This window comes from Coptis chinensis, chromosome 5, assembly GCF_015680905.1.
Source record: "Coptis chinensis isolate HL-2020 chromosome 5, ASM1568090v1, whole genome shotgun sequence".
In the NCBI taxonomy this organism is placed as follows: Eukaryota; Viridiplantae; Streptophyta; class Magnoliopsida; order Ranunculales; family Ranunculaceae; genus Coptis; species Coptis chinensis.
This window is the reverse complement of record NC_141460.1, coordinates 59,307,123-59,321,957: the sequence shown is the minus strand read 5'-3', so window position 1 is coordinate 59,321,957 and position 14,835 is coordinate 59,307,123. Positions and strand designations below refer to the sequence as shown.

The following is a 14,835-nucleotide window of genomic DNA, read 5'->3' as shown; positions in this document are numbered from 1 at the left end:
ACGATCGTTGTTTTGCATCCATTGGTGAGTGATCTTAGACCTGGCTCAATAAATACTTTGACGAGGTGCAAAACAAAATTTACTAAAAGTTTCACAAGCAATTTATTATTGCGAGAGTAGCATCCAAATCATGTAAATCAATTTTACATTATATATTCGATAGATTAGAAAACATTTTCAGAAAATACTGCAAAACAAACGTTGCTACTTTTATTTTCCAGAAATAGATTTGCAACAGTACCTTACATCCAAAACACAGTGATGTATCAGCAAAATAGTCATCTGAGGCGCCAAGTTTTTGACTGGCCCTTCTCTTGCGTTTTGATTCTCTCTTGTTACCATTGTCTCAATTGTCAAAATGAAAAAAGTAAAATTGTGGGGGCAAAAGAAATGGATGTCAGGAGGACTGTCAGTAATACATGCCCGTCTTGAAGAGGACAAGAAAGCATGTATTGATATAGATGACAGGAACCTATATTAGTTATTTTCTGTACAGTGATGCCTCAAATTTTCTCATCAGGCAAATTGCAAGTTACAGACATCCTGAAATCTATTTACACCAAGCTCTCGCAGGACCCATAATCAGCCCGCGTCGTCATAGAGACCAGACACAATCTTCTCCAGTCAACAAAACCCAGTTAATCAACTTGTACAGCAGTTGGAATATTATCTTTGTTTCCAAACAGTAACTCTCAAGCCTCGCCACCAATTTTACAATCCAAAACTGGAGCACTTTCACGGCCTTCACTTTGCACCTTGTCCGAGGCAAAGAAGGAGCAATTCTGGAACGCATCTAGACTGTTGGCTATCAAACGGTTCAGGCCACTGAGGCTAATACTATCACCAAATATTAGATCTTGGCCTTGGTATCGTGATGAAGGTATATCCAAATCTAAGGGTCCTAAAGAGTCTGGCTGTAGGATCATTAAAAACAAAAACCTAGGTTATTGATCCAGCATTCCTCAAACTCAGCATAAAAAATTATAATGTGAAAGAGGTAGTAAGTACCCAGTATATGTCTGGAAGTCCATCAAGATCCTTGGTGGAATCACCAGGTTTATTAGTGTTTGAGTCGCAGTTATTCGTTGAAGATCCTTCGCAAACAAGATTCTCTGTGGTCCTTGTTTCCCGTAATTCCTAAAGAAAATAATGAGTTTCAAAGTGGAATTGTGACCTACTCACTTCAAGCAGTAAGAGATGCACAAGAATGGAGTAAGAAGTAATACCTCAATCAAACCCCTGAAGCACGTTGAAGGTGTAGAAGAAATCTGTTTACAGGTCCCTAAAGAAACAGCTCTTAACGAGCTTGGTCCGCCGTCATGGTTCGGAGGTGGAACCTTTCTAAATGAGAAGGCATCACATGTTTCTTCGGCATCCCAGATGGATGATGCATGTGATACTTGAACAGAAGGCAGGTCCAACCTTTCTTGGCGACCAGCTATATGAGCAGCAATGGCAGCATCAAATGAATCACAGCTGAATGGGATCTGCTGAAGACATGCATCACTTTCAAAAACAGGTGGTTCACTTCCATCAGTCTCCATTTGAGATGCTTCTGTCAGTAGTTCTCCCATGCTTATATTTGTTAGGCTATCGGCCCAATCTCCAGCAGACAATGGAGCACCACTGGTAGTTTGCAGATTGTCCTAAAAGAATCAGTTTTAATGGAATTTAAGTCACTGAATAACATATTTTGACCATAAAGTACCTTTGTTTCATGGCTATAGATTTTTATAGTTGTTCAATTCTATAGACAATTGTTATAATAAACATTACACGCATGCATGTAAACGTAATTTGTGAGTGCGTGCTTCCATACCCCGAAATTTTAAACATGCTTTTCTAGGAACAGTATTTACACAGAACATAAAGAACCATTCTCCAGAATCAATTATGTACCAATTTTCAAAAAGTTAAACATTAGGAGTGAGAAAGAGAAATACCACATCTGCCCATTGTCTCCTGACAATCCCATCTCCGATGTGCTTCCTTAGCCATGGCGATTTAGCCACACGCTCAGTGGATTTCAGAATATTGTTCTCAGGACCAACACCAGCATAACCACTCCTATCCTCTCGAATATCAGTATAAGGTGTTATCTTAATGCCTTCTGTCACTGATGTTGGTTGATCCCCAAATGGACCAATTACTTGTTGAGAGTCATGACTGGTATGCTTATTGGGCATTGGTGCTGCTGGTATATCCACATTCTGCTCCTTACCATTCCAGATGATCATGCTCACACTCTCTTCCTGAGGGTAGAGCGGCATCAAAGGTAACCCACAGCCTACTGACACATGTTCTACACTTGAAAACCATCCATACCTTAAAGGAGAAATACAAATCATAACTTAAGCTGTATTCATTGTCACAAGATAAAATAAGACCAACAAAAACAAAATTGAAAAGAGAAAAAAAAAAACAGCATAAATTAAATAAAAACCTCAAACGGAAAACAAGGGGGCTTCCAACGCTTGCATACACTTCTGCTGCACTGGCAACAGTTTCCTGTGTCCATCTTTGGGAATTCCCTAGGTATTCTCTCTGAGCACTGTAAGGAAAAAGAATTAGCTCTCCGGACACTATGCTTGACTTGCCCCATTTACGATTGAGATGTTCCATAACTGATTTTATCTTCTTTGTGGCTCTTAAAGTGAGCTCCAAGTGTGGATTATGTTCATCCTACAATAAAAATTTAGTCTTAAAACATCTGGTGCTCAAAATACAAGATTAAAGTTTATACTTATTTGTATTTCGTTTACCTTCTCTAGAGCTTTTCGAGTAGCTTCATCAATTGGGAACAACTGAAGCTTGAGTTTCATAGAAGGCTGCACATTGGGTTCTGCAATCTGATCTTGTGGGGATGTTGGAAGGGAAAGATTAGGCAAATTGTTCCCTAAAGAGCTTGCAACCTTTTCCACTGAAAGAATTAAACCAGATAGCATCATGTAAGTACTTAAGTTCACATTATAGATCTGCTTTCCTTTACTTCTGTAACCTTACCCGCTGTGGCCTTTATAGTAACTAATGTACTAGGAGATTCGTCCGGAGTGCCTTGCTCAGGGAACCCCTTTTTATCAATCGTTGTCCGTTCCAAATGCTCAGCTCGTCCATACCAATGAAACCCCAGCAATTGCAGCTTTTTCCCATTTCTTGTATGCAGCAGATGAGGCAGGACCTGCTAGACATGGAGTAACAAACAGCTAGTGACTTGATAAAAGAATTGGTCGAACATGTTAAAACAAAGTTTACAGTAACTAATATTTTCAAAGTTCGTCGATCAGATGTTTTTCATGATGAAATTTGCAAAGCGACGAATGAAATATAATGATAAAAGTTTCTCATGCTGCAAATGCTGTTTAAAAAGGACGACAAAGTGACCAAATATATGTGTCTTCAGTAGAGTGTACAACCCACATTTTACCTAGTGTAAGACAAATATTCAACATTCCAGACGACATCCAATAAATCTTCCGAAAGTAGTACAAAACCCTGCAATGTTGTGCAGAATGTATTACCATTCCATGAGTGTGGTATGAGTGTGGTGAAGAAGCTTGAACAGCTCAAGAGGAACTTTTTGGGACACCAAAGTGACAAACACAAATTTCATTTACTGACTTGGGAGAAGGCTTTCACACCCATGGCGAGGCAGTGGTAAGGACCTAAGGATGCGTCGTTTATCTACAAAATGTTCCATGGTCTCCGTGTGGGCAGTATAATCTCCCAATGACCAGGATTTGGAGGAAGGAATGCCCTCAAAGGTAACCTCCTTTATAATTTATATAGACTGTTGTTTTTGTAAGAGGATGCCATTTCTTACCATTCAGGGGGAATGAGCACTTTGGAATATGAATACAAGGCCACTAGGCATGTAATACTTAAAAAATTGATGATCTTTACAAAGCTCTTTACAACATTAATAATGCTACTGTTTCAACCTTTAAACAAACAGACGTATTACCTCTTTTTCGTCGCTGCCGTGTTGTTTTCACTGTCGACAAGTCACTTTTGCTGCTACTGCAATTAGTGCTATTATTCACAGTACGCTTTAGTAAAGGTCCTTTACCAGAAGCTACTTTCTGGATGTTTTGGCTATCAACAAGGACCTGTTTAACTGAGCGAGTATCATGTCCTGATGGTTTACTCTCACACGGAGTTGCTAGAGATGAAGAAGCAGAATTTTCATTCTGGGAAGGTCGTTTCCTTGTGTTCTTTTTGCGATCTTTCAAAAGTTGGTGCTCCTACAGGAATGGTAGAATATATTGGAAAATTTGATGCAAACAGCTACCAATAAGATGGAATAACAGGAAGTAGAATCAATAACTAACCAAAGCCTCAATGAAAATTTTGAACCTCCTAGGCTTCAAGTGAAGCTTTGAGGCTTTGCAGCTATACTTTTCCAGCAAGGACCACCTGCGTATATGAAATCAAAAGAGAGTTTAACACATGGATGTAATTTCATGCCCTTTTTGAGTTGATGCTTATATTATTGTATACAAAGTTGTATACAAAGTATAATGTGCAGCATACCAGCGGATAAAAAAAGCAGAACATAGCAATAGCAAGGAAAAGATTTAGAGTTACATCAGATCCCTATATAATCAAGTTCAATAGCAACCGCCAATATAGATATAACTAGCTCAAGTAGCAGTGATCATACAAATTGTACGCAATACAGCTCCTGCATTTCTATAAACATGCCTTGTTAAATTTGAAAAAAAAATTGAGTTGGCATAAATGCCAACACGCATACATTTTTCGTATGAAACTAATATAAAAACACATGTAACCAACTAGTATAACAATAAATATTTTAGTATCTGGAGCACATTGTCAGGAAAGCCGTTGCAAGACTAGTTTTTCTGGACCTTGTTTCCTTGTGTTGTCTTGCTTTTTAGGTAATATCCACCTCAGTCAGAGCGGTTTGACAAAATTTCTGCCTAAATAACTGAAAGTTCAAAGATGAACAATATCTACAGATGGGTCCTATGAAAACTGAAACATTACAATCAAAACCCTATATGCTGAAAAACTGACATTAGGTCTCTAGATAGTGTTTTCACAAATCCAACTTCCAAACCACTTATTACGGAATCAGAAAAAAAAAATTATCCACATGTTTCCAATATATGCACATTTGACAGATAAACAGGATTATGTGATTGATCTAGCTCAGAAAAGAATAACAAAAGGGATAAAGTAAAAAACAGCAAGGAAACAAGTACCCTATAGTTGATGATACACCCCTCACCCCCAGCACACATAGACACACACAAGCCCGCACGCGCACACACACACACACAGAGAAAGAAAGAAAAAGAAAACGGAAAGATTCATGATTCTTAGAGGTTACCATCGAAGCATTGCAGCATTAGTATCTTTTGAGTTTGTTGCATCTAAACTAAATCCAGGCCCCAAGAGTTTGTTCATTCTTCTTACAAGACGATAGTAATAATGCCTGACCTGCAAAACAAGAAAATTCAAATATATGATGGCTTCTTACAAAAACAATGACAGACACATAATAGCCTATATGTTAAACTTAAACCACTAGACATGTAAACGTGATATGAAAAGAAACAAAGCTGTTCTTAACACCGCATCCTAGCCCTTTGATAGCCTTGGACAAAGTGGCTTTTTTTTTGTTTCCTTCTTCAACCTTTGTCCCCTTCGTTTTTCTAACATGAGTTAATCAATCACTTTTCATTTTTTTTTGTACTTAAAACATCTGGAGTTATCTTTCTCGAGATGTACCATGTTTTCGGGCATACCAGAGCTGGTGAGAGCTCTCCTAGCTTCTTGGCAATCCCTGAAATTCTGTACAGCAGGTGGTCAAAAATGACATTCTGTACGCATCCCAAGGTTAGTGCAACCTCACAACCTTGCAATCACCTCCCTCAGTATTAAATGGAAAAGGAATTTACTTTCCCCGGAGACTCCAGCATCCTTACTCAAATCGCAACATCCATTTCCACCAATTATCGGTTATTATCCCAACTGAAGGTTCAATTTCCCAGTTATGCATGCGTGTGTTCAATTTTGATTCTCTCAGAGATAAACACATGATCCTCTCAAATAATATATTGGTAAACATAACAAATTACTCTTCATGACAAAGCAACATCCTCAATGAGATGCATATCCAAACATACCAAATTCCACCAACATCCTCAATGAGAAGCATATCCAAACTCAAATGTTCGTTCTTTCTGAGGCTGATCTTGACACTGAGACCACCTTGAATGTCACAGCACAACCCTCAAAACCTAGCACACACCATATGAGCCCCAGACAACAGTGCAAGCCACAAATTAAAAGTATAAGAACAACTAGGTAAGGCCTTCCTATAGAAAAGTTTTCCAAATACTCCTTAATCCACAACTCTTGACCAACCTCCTAAACACTTTTTGCAGCAATATATAAAGGCGCCCACTAATACTCACCGAAAAAGTCAAGAGAAAGTAAGAAACTATGTTGGAAGAGTGAATGGAAACACATTTCTACATCCTTTCCTGCAATGTGTTTAATCCATAGATCCGCATAAATCCAATCCTACACTTTCTCAAGAATGACTTTGCACGTGAAGACAAGCTCACCAGACCTTTGGCGGGAGTTGAAGGCACTCAAGCTCCACGAACACCGAGGAAATCATCTCACAAGGACAAAAGCATTTCACCTGCATATATGGTGCACAGAGCACCCATTGTACTCTCTTTTGCATGAGTTTCAGCTCTTGTTTTTCCTTCAATGGGTAACAGATATTTCATTAAAATGAAATTGAAAAGATAAGTGTGAGTAAGAATCTTACTAAAGATAATGCCAAAGAATTACAGGCCGAAAGGCCCCAAATCCCACAATGTTACCCAACTAAGCTTCAAATATAAGCCTTTTCATCTCTATGGCATCTCAAATCCAAGTGCTCACGAATTAGGCACATGGGATGACAATCAACCAGGTCCTTCATTTTGCTAGAATTGTAAATATTGTTTTATCAATGAAACGTATCTAAATTCAGTCACACTTGGCATATGTTCCAAATGCCACAATGTTACCCAACTAAACTTCAAATATAAGCTTTTTCATCTCTATGGCATCTCAAATCCAAGTGCTCATGAATTCGGAAAATGGGTTGACAATTAACCAAGTCCTTCATTTTGCTATAATTGTAAATATTGTTTTATCAATGAATAGTGTCTAAATTCAGTAACACTTGGCATATGTTTCTTCTTTTGATGATTAGAAATTACAACTGGTTTCCACTGGAAGATGAAGACAACTGCAAACAGAAAAATGTTCTTTCACTTTAGTCTTTCTACACAGTAAGACTTGAAAACATCTTTAGCACATCTTTGTAAGAGATCTTCATCCCAAAGATACAGTGGCAAAGACCCCGTTATACATAAATACAAACACATATAAACATACACGTGTAAGCTACCCTTGGTGTGTGTGTGTGATAAGTAAAGTCTATTGAATAGGATTTAGATGGGACACAAATATGAGAGAGAAGCTCACTTACAGGGTGCAACCAGTTATACACTGGAGTACCAGACACCTCCCAAGTCCTAATGCCCATTCTAAGAACTCCTTTAATAAATTTACGCACCTATGACGACCCAGTTACACGCTCCCGACTAACTACCATTTAGATTTGTTGTGCTCCTTGTATTCTCGTTTTGTATATCTTCTTACACGTAGAACATCTTTATCTCTGATTGGATACGTATACACTTCATTTACCAGTCAGAATAATAAATACTTACCTTCAATTTTCACTGGTAAAGAACTATAATTGTAAATCCACAAGTTCAAAGGAATAAAGAAAGAAGAAAAAGCACATTTCTTAGTCTAGCTTTATCTTCTTCTCCCGAATTCACCACAAAATGCTTTAGATTTTCTATTTAAATTCAATTACCGGGAAAAAAGTTTCAAATAGGATAAGCATGTGCTACCAAATGTAACCTCTACCTTACTTTTATTTTTTTAATTTGCAGAACTGCTGAAACGAGAATCTCAATAAACATCTACAAAACTTTAATAAAAAAAGGTTAAAAAGGCAATAAGTCGATAGAAAATCTGGTAGATGGAAACACTCATATAACTCAAAATAAACAGCATGCTAGAGCCCAGCAGTACCTGATCCTTATTTTTACTTTGGACACGGCATTTGATTTTCTCAAAATTCTGCAGCCATAGCAATAAATTTCTCTTAGAAGAACTCAGTATATACAACTTAACTGCTAAATACATCTCCAAAATGACATACTTTGCCAACTTGTCGGAGTGCGTTGAAGAACTTTTCTTCCTCTTGACGTGTCCAAGCAGCCCATTGTCTTGTTTGTTTTTTCACTGCAATAGAGAACTTACCATGATAAAGAAGTGCCACTCTAGTTTACTATTTGATCTCATCATATAATCTCTCTACAGAATCTATCAGGTAAAGTAGGTTAATTAGAAGAACCATTACTAGAGCATACTAGATTTCAAAACCTGTCCCAACTCCCAAGCGCACGCCCTTTTGGGGACTACTAAATTACCTTAAAAGACTACCATAAACGGATTTTCCGACGATTTTCCGACTCAGTAATTTTTTCTTTTTAATGGGTTTGTTTTTAAATAGCAGCTTCAAGATTTAATAAGTGGCTTGTTTCGGCTGAGATTGTTACCGAATTTTAAAAGGACATTTCTTAAATTTTAGGGATTCATTTATTGATAAAAGACAAATTTTACTAATATCAAGTGATTAATATGTGCTCTTACCAAACATGTTAAAGGATATTTCCAAAGGTTTAGGATTTTCAGTTATAAATAGAAAAGAAATTAACAAAAAATGAGATCATCATTTGTAATTTTACTTTTTAGAGGGACTTAAAAAGAATATTGCTTATCTAGCTTCTTACAATCTCAAAGCTGCATGCTCTCACAGCCAACTTTAACATATAAAGATATGAACAAGAAACCTAAAGACAAGAAAAAAAAAAAAAAAACCTAAAGACATACCAGGCTGATGAGAATCGACGACATCTGGTAAAGAAGTAAGACCAGCACCTCCATCCTTGTTTGAAATAACATCAAATGGAAGAGGAGCCTCATATCCCAAAGTCATTACTGACTCCATATTAGTACCGGGACATCACAAGCACTGGAGTTCGATAATTCTGCAATTTGTCGACTGATGCTTCTCAAAAGTCCCGTATCGGCATTCAATTCAAGCTAGGTTAAAATAAAAGAAAAGAAAGATTAGTACAATTATTAACCAAGAACTCTAAATATGATGAGACTATACCAAGATAACTGCAGCTACAAATATTAGGGCCCCATACCCACATACATGCCAGAGAAACAATTAGAAAATGTAAGCATTAGTATTTCTTATCTGCAGTTGAAATAGCCTGAAGTAAATCATTTTAACCTTTTGCAGAAGCAGTTAAATAAATGAATACTAATGAAAATTGATTATCTAGGGTTCTAAATAAACCCCAACAAAAAAATATCATGACTTCCTTAAGAAAAAAAGTACACACCAGTTTTATTACACACCAAAAAGCAATACTGGGGCTGCAGGCCAAATTTATAGATAGGTTTCCTTGCAAATCAAGGAACCAACTCCTAGTTGGACTTAATTACTTGAATTGCAAGTCAACCCAAACAAGTTTGACTAGGACTCAACTTGGCCAACTAATAATAAATAAAGTAAAATAAAAACATAAATAAAGTTGCTTGGCCAACTTGGACTCTTGGGGCACTGGATGCTAGGGATGCCTATGATGTATGAAGATGACGTGAACACGACCCATCATACATTAACTAATATACAGATAAATGAGCTATATGTTTTATCCAGAAGGTGTGAACATATATCGCATATTAAAACAAGGGTTGTAGGATGAGATAGCCTACTATATATAAATGATACATATCACAACAGTGATGAATAAAGTTAAGCAAATAAGGGAAAATAAAATGCATTGCAAGCCAGAGGCTACCCCCACATATAGAAATAAACTCCTACCTACACGTATACCAGTTACCAACAAAGTTTGCATCAGACAAAAAAACTCGGAAAGGTTATCCCTTGACTTCCTTCACATCTTCGACCAAAGGATGATGAACCCTTCGATCTATAATCTTTTCTAAATTTCCCACTCTAAACCGTCTCTTGCATCTCTTCAACCAGTTCTCAGGGAATAGAACTGTCATGTAGTTCTCTCCTATATGCATCTTATAAATCCATAACGCAGTCAATACCTTAAACAAGTTATTGGATAATGCTCCAGAGTTTCCAGAACAAGAATATTCCTTGATTAAACTTGGGATGGACCACCCAGACTAAACCTTAAATTAACTTTTACAGCTATAAAGTGGTCTGGTTTAACTTATAAAGAGAACATCGAACAAAGAATCATCATTTCAGACATCTAATCTTCCAAGCATCTAGCAAGGACCAAAGAACAGCTATACCAGACAAAGTTACCACCCAAGGCAGTTATATTGGCAATGTTTTGCATGAACTTTAGGTGAAGCTGGAACAATTAGGGACCATAAAGAATTTTCTTCCTCAAAGGACCTCAATATTGTTGTTGTTGTTGTTGTTATTGTTGTTGTTGTTGTTTATTTTTAAAAGTTGATAAAAGTTGACACAAAAGGTAAAGAACATCTTGCTACAAATTAATTACACTAATCCTTTCTTCATATATAGGTAAATGACATGTATTGATACATCAACTCTAACCTGATAAGCCAGAAGCTAGGAGAGCCCCCAACCCCATACACACAAACTAGAATAATATGTTTGTCTGTCTCGTTTAACTAAATGCTATCTACAAACGCACCCCTCCCAACAGTAGTAAAGACCATGAACGTCCCACAATCCCCTAGCATTCAGCCCTTTACTACCGCCACGTAATCCTCTTCTTCCTCCTCCCCCAACTTACTTCTTTGTCCAAGCAGCTAAAGCTGAGATAGTCATGTTCATCGTCTTCATCATCAGGCTTCAAAGACCTTGCTGCCTTCCATGGTCCCACTACCCTCCTTCGCCCTTCGTTATTTGGTGTCTTCCATCATATCTGTAATTCTATACCTATGGTAAGTGATGATGTCAAGAAAATCGGTGATACAACCAAATTGAGCAAGTATGCTGATTAGGAGTGTTATTAACCATTCAATAAGTAAAAAATGATAAATGTGTACTCAAGCACTAGTACTCCTAAAATATCTTATACAACTAGTCAACTTACACGTCACAATGTCTCGATAAAGAAGTTCTTAAGGAGAATGGAACCTGGTCGTGTCTCCTTCTTAAGAGTTCTCATACTCCTAAAACACAGATCTCCTTCAAGAGTAGATCAGAAGGGTACACTAATGTCACCAGGAATAGTGGTACGAATTAATTAGTTTCTTAGAGGTACAATTGCAGTTGCACGTGTTTCTATTGAAAACAGTAAAAACAAGTAACAAAGATCTGTAATTACTATATACTCAAAAAAGAAATCTCTTTCCTCCACCAATTATAACCTAGTCATAACCTAGTAAAGACGATGGACTCTTTCTAATGCTTCCTAACTAACCTAATCAACAACTTCAACTTTTCCAATTCTCCCTAAATAATAATAATGTAATACTAAACAAATGCATCAAATTCTATAAAACAACGTCTTGAATTAACCAATTTAGGGTTTATTAACTGTAAATTCAACGAAACAAAATCAAGTCAATAAAGTAAAATGTAAACAAATTTTACCTTAAATGAAAGTAACGGCTAATTGGGTGTTGGAGCTTCAGACTTGAAAGTGATGATGATTGAAAATGGGAGAAAAGAGGAAAAGGAATTTTTTTTTAACAGATGTCAGAGAGAGAGAGAGAGAGAAATTTTTAACTGATGGGAAAAAATGGGCGGTTTTATTTTAGTTATTAAGATGAAAAGGTTAAAATAAAAAGTTATTTTTTAGATTTTGAATTTTACCAGATTTGGAAATGGGATTAAAGAGGTATCCAAAATTATTATTATTACCATCTTATCTTATATATTTTTTAAAGCACAATAAATTAGTCTAATGGCCAATTTTCGGGTTAAAATTAGGGCTGGAAATGGTGCGGGTTTTGACCCAAATCCGACCCGATCCAAACCCATTCCAACGGGTTTGGACCTTAATAATGAGTCCAAATAAGAAAATGGATCGGATATGGATTATCCATTTTTAATTCGGATTCAAATATGGTTTTACTCTAAATGGTTCGGATCCTCCTAGATCCGAATCCAAAATATAAAATTTTGTTAATATATCTTCCAAATAATAATAGGTCTCTCTTGTTTGTAGACACGTGGGTGATTGAGAACTTGTGGTTCGCAATTCGGGTCGGGTCGGATCCGATTATCCCATTTACAAAAATGGTTCGAATATGGTATGCTATTTTGGATCCATTCGGGTCATGAATCCGGATCTGGTTTTGTATTGAAAAAATGGATCTGGGCATGGATATAGTCTGATCCGACCCGAACCCGCTCCATTTACAGCCCTAGTCACGCGGAGTGAGAATAACCAATTGGAGCTTGCCATATAATCAATGTCCACGAAATTCAGCTTACGTGGCAGTTTTTTATTGGCTACTGTGACCCATTGTTACGAAAGACAATTTCTCCGTTCAGGAGAATCATCATTAGGATCTAATGGGAACAGTGATTCTAAATTATTTTTCTTCGTTTGGTTTGACTCAGTTGTTTTCTCACCTGACTTACTCAAATGTTAAGAAAAAACAAATACAATATATACATCTACTCAAAATGCATACCATAAGTTCAAGCATAGTCTCTTTTCAATAACCCCCTTCATAATTCATATATTAGTTTATGGTGGACTAAACCCTGCAGCTCTACTCACTCGTGCACTTGATTATCAAAGGTCTTATTCATTCTACAGGTCACCCAATCTACGCTACCAAACAGAGCCTATCTAAAACTTGAAAACTAAATAAACAATTTTTGTCAACTTACATTGTTGTCATTTTTTGTCGATCAAGTAAAGCTTGCGAAGAAATATCATCCAATCCCCTTCAACAGTATAATGACCTCCAAAGTAGCTTAAGCTATAAAAGGCACCATATCTTCAAGGTGGTCCAAGCATCCAAGGTTTAAATTGACACCCTCCAAGGCTCTCATTGGTGCTCAAAATACATTATTCCATGCACTGGAGGCTATAGCAATTTTAACCTTGACTAAACATGAAGGCAAACTTCCAAACACGTATCATGCAACAAATTAACAATTGTATCAGGCAGATTTCTAAACTTTCACTGCAAGGCAAAATCCCCGACTTGAAAGTGAAGAGCTAAAAGTACGAAGCTAGCTATAGCCAGTCAGAATGACCGGCAAGATACTATATTCATCTCCCTTGTTTGTATTTACTTTACATGCATAGAACCAACAGATTACTATGTTCTTGCTTACACGGAAATATAGCAAAATAAACAACACAATCGCGGTACCCAACCGCCATCACAAACAACACCATAGAATTTGCCCACTTCGCATTAGTATCGGGAGAGATGTCGTAGCAATCGTGAAGAGCTTGAATCCCGAAATTGTCCTCACCTGCCCAACAAATGAAGGAGGTGCCAACATACTCATTCTCCAAAAGCCCCGCAACACTAGCATGGCAACATTAGTAATAGTAAGATAAAATGAACAAATGGGATGGGAAAACGCTATCTACTTTAGAAAACACAATTTACGGGAATAGATGGTCTTGCCCTAATTGAGTAAGTATGAAACGCAAGGTAGGACAATGGATATGTCCAGACAGTCCGTGCAATTCATCTCGGATTCTGGTACCCACTGCGGCGAAGCATCATTACCACTGAGAATATGATAGCATTAGCAAATTATAAAACCGAAAAATTTATTCAATCCAACGTTGTAAAATACTTTCGGGTGAAGGCAAAAGAAACCAACGGAAAATAGAGGCCACCACTAACTTCGAAACACCCACAGATTTCGGACTCTAAATCAACTGTTGGCATTGAATATATTTATAACAAATCATTTTGTAAATAGACAGTGAAATTAAAAATTCCATTTGTCCAAAAAACAAACAACCGTTAATGCCAAGTGAACTCAGTTTTGTACGAATTACAACGCAATAATATTGAGGATAAGACACTGGCACAGCGAAGATTAAATAGCAAAAAGTGGGGGCTAGCTATCTATGTAAAATGAGTGTTTTGAAGGAGGTTAATTGTGTCTCGATGGAGGCCCCAGTATGAAATCAAAGATATCACCTCCATTCCTAAGTTTGAGTGTCCTTCAAAGACACAACTAGACTACCTCAAAACACTTGCAAGCACCATTATTACACTTCCGCATGGCAGGGCAGGGCGCCAACCAAACATTATAGTATATTCATGGACACTTCAAATAGGTGCATTCCTGCCAAACACAACTTTTTAACTGAAAATGCCGTCTCCATGAATCATTTAGGTTGTTTTCTAGCTATCCCCATGTAATATAACAAAAGAATGACATAATTGTCTTTTTTCCAGAAGTGAAGGAATTATCATTTGGAAGTTAAAGTATATAAGCTGACCATGTTACTACTATCACAATAAACCACTCTTCTATTGCGTAAGACAAGCGGTATGATACTCACGGACCTACGATTCCAAATTCATGCCACAAACAAAACAATCCATGATAGGATATGGTTGCAAGGATGGGTCCTCAGAGCTTGATAGATAAGCAAGTTATCTATATCTGCAAGGCACACCCTTATGCAAGAGGGTGATGTGCACTTACATGATTGAAGTACACAAATTCTACATAATACCATATACTAGGTTTTA

The 14,835-nt window shown here is 37.1% G+C and overlaps 1 protein-coding gene across 1 annotated transcript; it reads right to left on the bottom strand.

Moving 5' to 3' along the window:
- Window positions 1-174: 174 nt before the first annotated feature.
- Window positions 175-12,025, bottom strand: LOC147498159 (TSL-kinase interacting protein 1-like). The gene is given in 16 exon segments (XM_086560278.1): window positions 175-914; window positions 1,009-1,137; window positions 1,227-1,646; window positions 1,944-2,325; window positions 2,444-2,682; window positions 2,763-2,920; window positions 3,004-3,113; window positions 3,115-3,178; window positions 3,962-4,241; window positions 4,329-4,413; window positions 5,354-5,463; window positions 6,602-6,742; window positions 8,137-8,184; window positions 8,267-8,349; window positions 9,001-9,213; window positions 11,741-12,025. Coding segments are annotated over 15 exon segments (2,589 nt in total). The 5' UTR covers window positions 9,119-9,213; window positions 11,741-12,025; the 3' UTR covers window positions 175-692.
- Window positions 12,026-14,835: the final 2,810 nt, after the last annotated feature.